Source organism: Diadema antillarum, unplaced genomic scaffold, assembly GCF_040938485.1.
Source record: "Diadema antillarum isolate AM-2024a unplaced genomic scaffold, OU_Dant_1.0 seq00001441_RagTag, whole genome shotgun sequence".
Lineage (NCBI taxonomy): Eukaryota > Metazoa > Echinodermata > Echinoidea > Diadematoida > Diadematidae > Diadema > Diadema antillarum.
The window spans coordinates 993,294-1,004,217 of record NW_027272190.1 but is presented as its reverse complement, the minus strand read 5'-3'; the positions used below and the strand labels follow the sequence as shown (position 1 = coordinate 1,004,217).

General features: G+C 41.6%; 2 protein-coding genes across 2 annotated transcripts; both read right to left on the bottom strand.

The window, feature by feature from the left end:
* Positions 1 to 1,863: 1,863 nt before the first annotated feature.
* On the bottom strand, positions 1,864 to 3,073 carry LOC139709528 (uncharacterized). Its single transcript, XM_071621486.1, has 2 exons — positions 2,635 to 3,073; positions 1,864 to 2,129 (listed from the first exon to the last, which is right to left on the bottom strand). The coding sequence occupies exons 1-2, from the start codon at positions 3,071 to 3,073 to the stop codon at positions 1,864 to 1,866; spliced, it is 705 nt and encodes a 234-aa protein (XP_071477587.1).
* A 409-nt stretch (positions 3,074 to 3,482) lies between these two features.
* LOC139709527 (uncharacterized) lies at positions 3,483 to 6,200 on the bottom strand. The gene is made up of 3 exons (XM_071621485.1): positions 6,128 to 6,200; positions 4,437 to 5,087; positions 3,483 to 4,111 (listed from the first exon to the last, which is right to left on the bottom strand). Exons 1-3 carry the CDS (start codon positions 6,198 to 6,200, stop codon positions 3,483 to 3,485), a joined length of 1,353 nt encoding a protein of 450 aa, XP_071477586.1.
* Positions 6,201 to 10,924: the final 4,724 nt, after the last annotated feature.

The following is a 10,924-nucleotide window of genomic DNA, read 5'->3' as shown; positions in this document are numbered from 1 at the left end:
ACCCCCTCCACCCCCCCCCCCCCCCCAATGATGCTATCTGACAAGTTTGGTGATATCTATCGTACACTTATCGAGAAACGCTTAAAATGTAGAAAATACCCCTCCTTCACGTGTCACATACCACCCTCCCCCCCCCCCCCCCCGATCCGGGCACCGATCGTACAAACACACCCATGTGGGGCCCACGTAGGCAAACGCGGGTAAAAGGTGGGCAAGCCGGGTTGGGGGTTGGGCAAGGGCTACTCGAGGATCATTCTTCAAGGGGCCCTTATGGGCCAGCGAAGGGCAGAGATGGGAAAAGCTGATATGGGTTTCACATGGGCTTGCCACTTGGGTTTCATATGGGCACAGACAGGGCCAGCAGGGAGCATGATGGGCTTTTGTAGGGCTATAGCCCTGCCTTGTGTTATGTGTGTGTGCGTGTGCGATTTGAAGTGTGCTTGTGTTGCGTGTGTGTGCATAGAGCCTATACAGTTAGTTGCTACTTAAACCTTTATCACTGATCAAACACGAAGGGACCCTACGTGGGCACCACATAGGACTAAAGGGCACACAATGATCATGAATATTCATAGCATATTTATGAATATTCAAATGAGAAATCTGGGTGATCTATAATTTTAGCAACCATAATCTTCACATATTACAGAGTTTTGGGGGTATATAAGAACCGTGACTCACAATCATCAGTTAGGATTAGTAGGTAGGAGTTAGGCCGATACGGGTAGGACATTAGGATAAGGTTAGAATAGGATTAGGATTAGGGCATAATCCCAGATTGTGCTTGTACACACACTCTCTTATGAGTAGTAATGTTTGCCCAATTCAGCCCATTCTTTTCCCCAGATGAGCTAATATGTAATCATAGGGCTCAACTGGGTCCTACATGGGCCTCCCATGGGCCCCAAGAAGGGTATACCTATGAAAGCCCACTACAACTATTGCTTTAGTTAAAGAGAGTGTAAGGAAATAATACCCATATGCCCCATCAGCGTCCCATCGGGCACGTCCCACGTGGGGCCAATGCAGGCCCCGCGGCCAAACCCATATTGGCCATTTGGGCCCATTGTTGTCAGCCCACTTCAACTCGTATTCAACCCAAATGGGCCCCATGCTCGTGTGTTGGCTGGCAACAATATGCCATAATCAAACATGCAATTCCAGTCATTAATTTCTTCATAGCCCTGGTTTAGGGACTCTGAGGCTTCAACTCCGGAGGGGGTTGAAGCTGTGTCATCCTGGTCCCTGAGGGCGGGTTCGGCCCCCGGGGACCCCCCGAAAAGGCCCTCCGGCGGGGGTAATTTACCCCATGGAGCCCATGGACCAAACTTGGCCTAAATGAATGTCCTATGTGTACATGAAGAGTTTGTTCGCAAAAACCGATAAGTCCATATTTGCCAAATTGAGATATTTGCGATTAAAGATAATATAGTTTTGGTACCTCTTCAAAAGTTTCCCTGGATTTCCTTGTCTTAGTTTGTGTTTCAGGTTAAAGTACCTTTCATATAACTAACACTGTGAGACTTGCTCGCCCCAAAGTGCTCTCATGTCTTAGTAATCATGCAATCCAGAGCCGTTTACTAGTATGCGACGCCGTACGGCGGCGAGGTAGTACACGTATTGTACGAAACCATTATTGCATGATAACTGCGACCAGCAGCGTGCAGCCCCATACGCATAGCTAACTGCGACCAGCAGCCCCATACGCATAGCTAAATGGGGCTTCTTCTTCTTCTTCTTCTTGTCAGTAGTCTGCTTCCTTCAATCTTGAAGATTCTTGCAGAACTTGGTGATAGTGTGTGTCATAGGGGTAAGGTGCATGTGCCAATAATTTTCAGGGTGCAAGTAAAAACTGCCTCGAATCTAGCTGTTGCTGCCTTCCGTCAGCAGGAGACGAAAGGCGTTAACTGAAGAGGCCGTCACAACATCGTCAGGGAGGGCATTCCAGGATCTAACAGTTCTTGGAAAGAACGAGTTTTGGTGCTGTTGTGTCCGGGATTGAGGGATGAGGAAGCCTTGGGTGTTCACAACTCTGGATGGTCTGGTGGATTTGGTGATGAAAGCCTCACAGTTGAATGGTACACACTGGGTGTGGATCTTGTAGAACATCACAATAATAATAACGGAGTCTTGTAATGCGCCATGTCTGTAACACAGTGGCACTCCTGGCGCAGAAAGGTAAGACCTCCTCCCACATTGCTTCATTCAGGAAAAGATCCCAATTGAAAGAAAGCACAGTTACTGAAATAAAAAGGTCTTGAGTTCCCTCTTGAACTGAGGGAAAGAGGTCTCCATTCTCTGTTTCAAAGGCAGTGAGTTCCAGAGAGAAGAGCCAGACTGGGTGAAAGTTCTGTTGCCCCACGAGTGATGAGTATGGGGAACTCGAAGGGTGTGAGCAGTGGATGAACGAAGAAATCTATTTGGTTTGTACTTATGAAATAGTTCCTGGAGGTAAGAGGCTGTGTGTAAACAACAAACAGAAGTGGTCCACCTACAGACCCCTGTGGAACTCCATGTGAAAGAAGAGTTTGAGGAGAACAGACGCCATTAATAGAGACACGCTGATGTCTACCATGAAGGTACGAGCTGAACTACTGAAGTGCTTGTAATGTGACACAAGACGGAGATGTTCACGTCTCTGTTGTAGTGATGTCCATCCCAGCTCCTGCAGCATTGATGATACACTTGATGTATTCCGGTATCGGTTTAGAGTGTATCTGGCTGCCCTCCGCTGGATCATCTCAATCTTGCTGATATTCCTTGCAGTTGATGGATCCCACACGGAGGAGGCATATTCGACTAGAGGTCTGACCAGTGTTCTGTATGCTGTGGTTTTGAGTTTCGGTGAGTTGAGGTGCAGATTTCTTCTCAGGAAGGCCAGGGTGTGATTAGCTTTTTGGCAGACATTTTCAACATGCTTAATCCAGTTAAAGTCTGATGTTATTGTGACGCCGAGGTACTTTGTGGCTTCCACAGGGGTCAGGATTGAGTTGTTGAGTTTGTACTGATGTACTATCCGTTTCCTCTTCCTAGTGACTGATATCACTTCACACTTACTGGTGTTCAGCTCCATTTGTCGGTCCATTCACCGAGCATGTCAAGATCTTGTTGCAGCTGTTTGGTGTCAGCATCCGAGTGGATTGTGAGGTAGACAATGGCATCGTCAGCAAACATTCGGACCTTTGATCTAAGTTGGTCAGGCAGGTCATTTATGAAGTACAGGAAGAGACACGGACCTAGAACGGACCCCTGCGACACTCCAGAGTCTACGTCAACATGTGATGATCTACAGCCATCGAGAAGTACCTGCTGTTTTCGGTTCTTCAGAAAGCTGGCAATCCAACGATGGCTGAGTCCTCTAACTCCATAGTAGTCAAGCTTCTGAAGGAGGCGTTGGTGGCCTACCTTGTCAAAAGTCTTGCTGAAGTCCAGCACCAGGATGTCTGTCTGTTTTCCTTCTTGTAGGCTTTTCATGAGGTCACTCACCAACCCCAACAACTGGAGCTCACATGATCTGTGCTGTGAGAAACCATGCTGGAGTGGTAGTACAGGATGTCTTGGTGATTTCCATGCGCCATGATGTTGCTTGCTAGGATGTGCTCCATCAGCTTACAGGTGATGCATGTAAGGGAGATGGGCTTGTAGTTGCTTGGGTCTGCTCTATATCCTTTCTTGAAGATTGGCACTATGTTTGCATGTCTCCAATCATCTGGGATTTCTCCCAAGTTGTATGACTTCCTGAAGATGTTACACAGGCAAGGTGCAATGGTATTCGACAGCTCCTTCAGTACTCGTGGAGTAATCCCATCAGGACCACTTGCCTTCTTTGGATTGAGTTTGTCAAGTAACTTCTTGACACCTGCCGTTGTGATGTTGATGTCAGGCATGGTTTCATATGGCGAGTTTGAGGGAAGCAGATCGCATGGAACTGGAGTCTCCTTTGTGAATACGGTTTGGAACTGGTGGTTGAGAGCATCTGCTTTCTCGGTGGGGTCTGTTAGATTTCTTCCCTTTGAACTCGGCTCTGAGATTCCTCCACTATCACTCCGATTGTGTTTAATGAAGCTCCAGAATCTCTTAACGGCCCCATACTGGTTTCCTTCCTCATCATCTGTTTCAAAGATCGACTCAAGGTATTTCCAATATTCTCTTCTGATCTATGCTTGGATTTTCCTTTTGAGGCATCTATTTTGCTCTTCAAGGTCATGTGGGATGAGTCCCTTGGTCTTTAAGAGGACTTTGCATCTCTTAGTAAGTCTGCTCCTCTTCTTGATGAGCTTTCTGATCTTAGCAGTTACCCACGGCAGGTTGATCCTGTGTTTCAACATTGTCTGGGGAATGTGTGCCTCTATACCTTCCTGGATTCCGGTCTTGAATATCTCCCACAGTTCACTGGTGGTAGCTTCCTCATACTTTGATGCTATCTCATCTGATACTTTGGCCATGCTGGTTTTGGAAAGCTTCCCAGTCAGCTTTGCTGTAGACCGGAACTTTCCTGGGCTTCTGCCTTCTCCGAGATGGGTTCATGTCAAGAGTGAGGAGGGGACAGTCGTGGTCTGAGATTCCGGTTACCACTGAAACATTGTGAACAAGAGTTGGATTGTTGACGAGGTACAAGTCAAGGATATTCTGCTGTCTTGTAGGCTCCTTTACTAGTTGGACTAGACCATAGTCGTCAAGCACTTCTCCGAACTTGTGGTGTAAGGCATGGTGGCCACATTCCTTCACTCGTTGGTTTAGCCAGTCCCATCCTGGAAGGTTGAAATCGCCCCCGACAATACAAGGATGGCTCATGTTCAGCCTGCTGAGTGATTGCGGGAGTTCCAGCAAACTTGCTTCATCTCCTTCCTGAGGCTTGTAGTAGGATGCTATGTAGAGTGTTTTGGTTCCTGTAATCTCAATCTTGCACCACAAGATCTCGCAATTTGTCTCCAGCTCTATTACCCTGCTGGCAATCAGGTCTTTCTTGGTTGCAATGAATACTGCGCCATGAGCATCATTTGGTCTATATCTGCGGTGGATGTCATACACTTCCGTTGAAAATACTTCATTGTCTTGTATATCACTTGACAGCCAGGATTCTGTCCCTATAATAACATCAGGATAATGTTTTGTTACTAACACTTTGAATGACAGTTTTTTTTGCCTTGAGACTTTGGCAGTTTACATTCAGTATCCGTAGCTGGCGCCCCTTTGGTCTCGTAGTCTTCCGAATTGGTGCTGTGTGTTGGCCAATTGGAGACTACGCATGGATTAGCTAGTTTGGACTTTGAGTTTCATCAGACTCAGAGGAGACTGCTGATGAGTCAAGGTCACTGAGGACCTTGTGGGCATTTACCTCACTAAGATCATTTGAAGCAATGTTCATGTCTGTCAGGATGGATCTACCAATGCTATGTACACCACAATGGTTACATATCCAGATATAGGAACTGTTTCCCAAAGAGTTATATTCAGCAGTATTAAGTCCTAAGCACTCCGAGTGGAACCATAGTTCACATGGTCCTTCACACTGGAATCCCTTGCTCTTCCAAGTCACTGCCTTGTGGCAAAATCCACATGGGTACTTTGGCTTCCTAGGCATAATGGAATGGTCAACTAGCCATACACAAAGCACCGCATCCAATTGCGCATGTAAATCTGCTAATGCACTGATGTTGTCGCATATAATCTAGACAATAGTATGTACAGACGAACAAAGAAAAATGATAAATCCCACTCACGAACACAGGAGTTTCTAGTGATACTGTACCGCATTTCATAGTTGTCACTCTTACTCTTGGAAATTCACAGCATGCATCCATTAAAGAGTGCGACAATGCAGAAGATTTCATGAAGAAATTCACTCTTGGTGACTGTTTATCAGAGAATAGCACCAAAACAGAAGATGCTATTCTTATACTTTCTATAAAGACAGCATAAAAACCTGATCTACTTGTATCAGTTCTGTTGCATGATGACACTGTTCACAAGTCTGGTTACCGTATTCCTTTGAGAGATAGTAGAACTAGAAACAGGCTCTAAATCTAGATGTAGCTTGGGTTACGATATCCTGTTTATCCCTCGATGAATTACGGAGTGTGGGACTCCAACACTGGTTACATGATGTTAATTCACCTCACCTCACCTTGCTTGGAAAAAGTCCACACTTTGCTCTCACAACAGCTACCAACTTCCCAGAAATTGCTCCGAGATACCATAATCCATGTTGTCACAGAAGATGCTCTCCTTCCCTAGATTATAGATGCAATTCCAAAAGTACCACTTGGAGAGTTGTAGAAGTATAGTTGTAGAAGTAGGTGTAAATCCTGTACTAACAGTTGTAGCATCAGTTACTATGTCCAGTATATCCCTCGATGACTTGCAGTGTGTGGGACTTCATCTCACCAGAGGAGACCTTGCTTGGCTTGGAAAAAGCCCACTATTTATTTTCAAAAAAACAGCAACCAATTTATCAAAAATCGCTCCAAAATTGTAATGTTTTAACACAAGATGATTTCCTTTGCTTGATTTTTTATGAAACTCCTAAGCTTCCCAACCGATGCAAAAGATTTTCCTGGATTTTCAGCGAAGGATTTTCAAATAATCCGACCCCCATAACACACACACACACACACACACACACCCCTGCAATTAACTGCGACCATGCCCTTTGTAGCATTCATTATCATGACAGATTTAGTATCGCGGGTAAATATCAACTTAAAATCCAAAAATTTCTTCAATTAGAAGACTTACCAGTTAATAACCGGGGGGCCAAAAGCTAAAAACAGAGGTCGAGTTGCACTCTCTCTACAAACTAAGTAGACCATGCTTATTTTCAAGTTTTTATTGTAACAAACAACATTCCACTGGTCTACCTCAAAAAATTTGTTGCGAAAGCCTCCAAATCCAAGATGGCGTCCAAGATGGCCGCCATATTTACTGAATTTGTTATTTGGAAGATAAAATTTGATTGAAAGATCAGTGTTCAACAAATGTGATGTCATATGAAAGAGAATAAAATTTTCTACAAATTGATACCATTTTTGTGGGTTATTGTGATAAGTGGATTGAGATTTTAAGGAAAAAACACTCATTTTTTGATATTTTTCTGAAAAAAGGAAAATCATGAAAATGCTTGATTCAACATAAATCAGAGAAGGACTGAAGGATTATCTTGAAACGTTTCAAGAATTTTGTTTGACATATAATTAATATTTGGAGAAAATTAGGGGTCAGTACCGTTTTTGGTTCAGGAGTTATAATGTCTCAAACTTGAAAACTCACTATGTAAAAATGGCCACTTTAGTTGTGACAATACCTTGTTGGTCGTAAAAAGAGCCTGCGCGCGCCAAGACTACTACACGCACCACTGACACTGGCGCTTGTAGCAGTGCCAGTGGTGCGTGTAGTAGTCTTGGCAAACGCAGACATTTTCTTTGACAAACAAGGGTTTGTGCCTGCAAACTAACTTTTCATACCAAGTGGTAGCTCAGGTGACGCTGATTGCTATTATTTCAAAGTAGATTGTTCTGAAGCAGATGAGATGAAGCAAAAATATCTTTCAAATAGAGGTAGAAGCTTGAAACAACCTTGCTATAGAAAGTTTAAAACAAAATCTGGATCAATCACTCAAAAAATTCAAGATTGCAGGCCATCAAAGCTGACATAGTGTATAAAATTGCGCCAAAGTAAATGTATTATTTCGTTTTTGATACAATTTTGTCTGTTGTGCTATCTTAAACCGCCTTAGGTTTTGATGGACACATTTATAGAACCAGTGATATTCTACTCTCCGAAAAAGAAAAAAAAACCAACCCAAATCGAGTGGAAGTTTTTGCTTTTGATGTGAGGAGTGAATAACAAGAAAACGGTGAATTTAGAGTGAAATTGGAGTGACTTTTGAGTGAAAATGTTCATTTTCACTCATTTTAGAGTGACCTTAATAGGCAGGGCTCCACACTAACTTTTATTTTTGGTGGCCCAAAGGCAAATATCCGATCTTTTTTGGTGGCCCGATCAGGCTACCTATGTTCTTCATTTCTGACATTTTGGTGGCCCGATGTGCGTTTTTGGTGGCCCCGGGCCACCGGACCACCGTTAGTGTCGAGCCCTGCCTTAGGGATCACTTGTCACTCTTCGAGTGATCCCCGAGGTCACTCTAAAATGAATGAAAATGAACATTTTCACTCTCGAGTGATCCTGATATCTAATATGGGAAAGCATCTACCAATGGCATAAGCTCAGATCAATTGTGACACTATAACCCACATGAAATCAGCCTAAAAACAATGTAAGAAAAATCTGGTAGCAGAAAATACAGTTTCAGCATGCTTATTTGTAAATGTGAATATACAGCACGAATAATCAATTTGGACAATTTTATACGAACAATATACTGAAAAGCAATTTCGCACAACACATTTCGCACAACAAAGTTGAGAAATTGCCGCCATGTCGGATTTTTTTTTTTTTTTTTGGGGGGGGGGGGTTCGGATCAGAAGGGCTTTCAAGGACATCTACGGATCAGACATTATTACACATATACCATCATCATTCAGGCGTTTCTACAACAGCAGAGTAACATATCTTTGATACAGAAGCATTTCTTTTTTATCAAAGATTGGGCCTTACCCTAACACTGGAATGAGCTCCACCCCCCTCCCCCCCCCAAAAAAAAAAAAGACCCTCAATATGGTTTACACTAGCACAATATCGTTTGGATGTATAGGAACATGTAATAGACAGCAATATAAGAAGATTAAAAAAATATATCAAATTATAAGTTATAAGTTGAGATTTAACTTTGACGCAACACACTAAAGGTATTCTACCATTGGGAGAGATATCACATTCGATTTATATGTGCAGGTTAGTTGTATTACCAAACATTCTACCATGTAAAAAATTGTAATAAAGCCTAAAACATACGGAGATATCACCATTGCTTTTCGAGAAACCATAGCCATAACTGTTGACAATTTAGTATATAAAAAAAAAACATTCTTATCAGATCTATTTAGTATATCTAACAATATTTAGCATTAATTATACTGATTTCAGTTTGTACATTAGTTGTTCAATCCCTAACTCACAGTTTAGAACTAGTTTGAGGAATTAAGTAAAGCTGGGTTTTTGTTTTACGTGCACTAATGGTAAATAATGCCTTGAACGACAATCTCGATTAATTGCCGCCATCTTGAATTTTGTGTGGATACTATTTTTATCGCTAAATATTACACATTGGCAAAATTTCACATTGGCAAAATTTGTGCCAAATTCCAAGCTCCTATCTCTTTTTTGGAAAATACTTTCTGTTCAATTTTATCTGCCTCCGAACAATCTACTATGATGAAATGCTACAGTAATAGCGATCAGCGTCACCTACCACTTGGCATGAAAAGTTAGTTTGCAGGTACTTGCAAGTCACTAGACCGTTACAGTATTACATGTGACCATGTAAACACATTGTATGCAAAATTTATAATGCATAAATGTAATTTTTTCAAGTTTTAGACGTTAACTTGTCAATAGTGTATGATATTGCCTGTAATTCCAGAAATATGAATTATGTCTCAATCTCAGTAAATCTCAATCTCAATCGCAGGCTTCAAAATAATTCTTCAGTTCTTCTTTGATAAATACTAAAATCATGCATTTTCACATTTCTTCCTTTTTTCAAAACAATATAAAATATGGATTCCCCCCCCCCCCCCAATTTATCACAATACACAGCTAAAGTGGTATCAACTTTTAGGAAGTTTTACTCTCCTTCATATGACATCAAATGTGTTGCAATCCAATGTCTCTATCAAATTTTATGTTTGAAATGTTAACTTCAATAAAAATAGCGGCCCTATTGGACTGCATCTGTACTTTGGAGGTTTTTGCAACAAATCTATTGAGGTGTACTTACGGAACATTGCTTAGTATGCTTAATATTATGTATGGTCTTGTTTATAGAGAGAGTGGAACTCGAAAAGTAAGCACGATCTTGGATTTGACCCTCTGTGACGTCTTTGGGAACAGATGCGTGTAAATGCATATTATGTAAAATGGGATTTCAAGTTTGAGACATTATAACTCTTGAACCAAATACAATACTGACCTCTAATTTTCTCCAAATATTGATTATATGGGAAAGATGTTAATTTCTGCATGGTTTTCATAAACATTTTTAATTTAATTTTTTTAACTTTTTAGAGAAATATTCATGGTGCATTCTGAAAAAAAATGTCTCCGTAAAAACCTAAGATGGTTTGAAATAGCATTAAAATGTTCAGAATATATAAAAACCATATAAATAGACAGCAAAACAGACAAAATTGTATCAAAATCGAAATGATACATTTACTTTGGCGCAATACACTATGTCAGCTTTGATGGCCTGCAATCTTGAATTTTTTGAGTGATTGATCCAGATTTTGTTTTAAACTTTCTATAGCAAGGTTGTTTCAAGTTTCTACCTCTATTATTTGAAAGATATTTTTGCTTCATCTCATCTGCTTCAGAACAATCTACTTTGAAATAATAGCAATCAGCGTCACCTGAGCTACCACTTGGTATGAAAAGTTAGTTTGCAGGCACAAACCCTTGTTTGTCAAAGAAAATGTCTGCGTTTGCCAAGACTACTACACGCACCACTGGCACTGCTACAAGCGCCAGTGCCAGTGGTGCGTGTAGTAGTCTTGGCGCGCGCAGGCTCTTTTTACGACCAACAAGGTATTGTCACAACTAAAGTGGCCATTTTTACATAGTGAGTTTTCAAGTTTGAGACATTATAACTCCTGAACCAAAAACGGTACTGACCCCTAATTTTCTCCAAATATTAATTATATGTCAAACAAAATTCTTGAAACGTTTCAAGATAATCCTTCAGTCCTTCTCTGATTTATGTTGAATCAAGCATTTTCATGATTTTCCTTTTTTCAGAAAAATATCA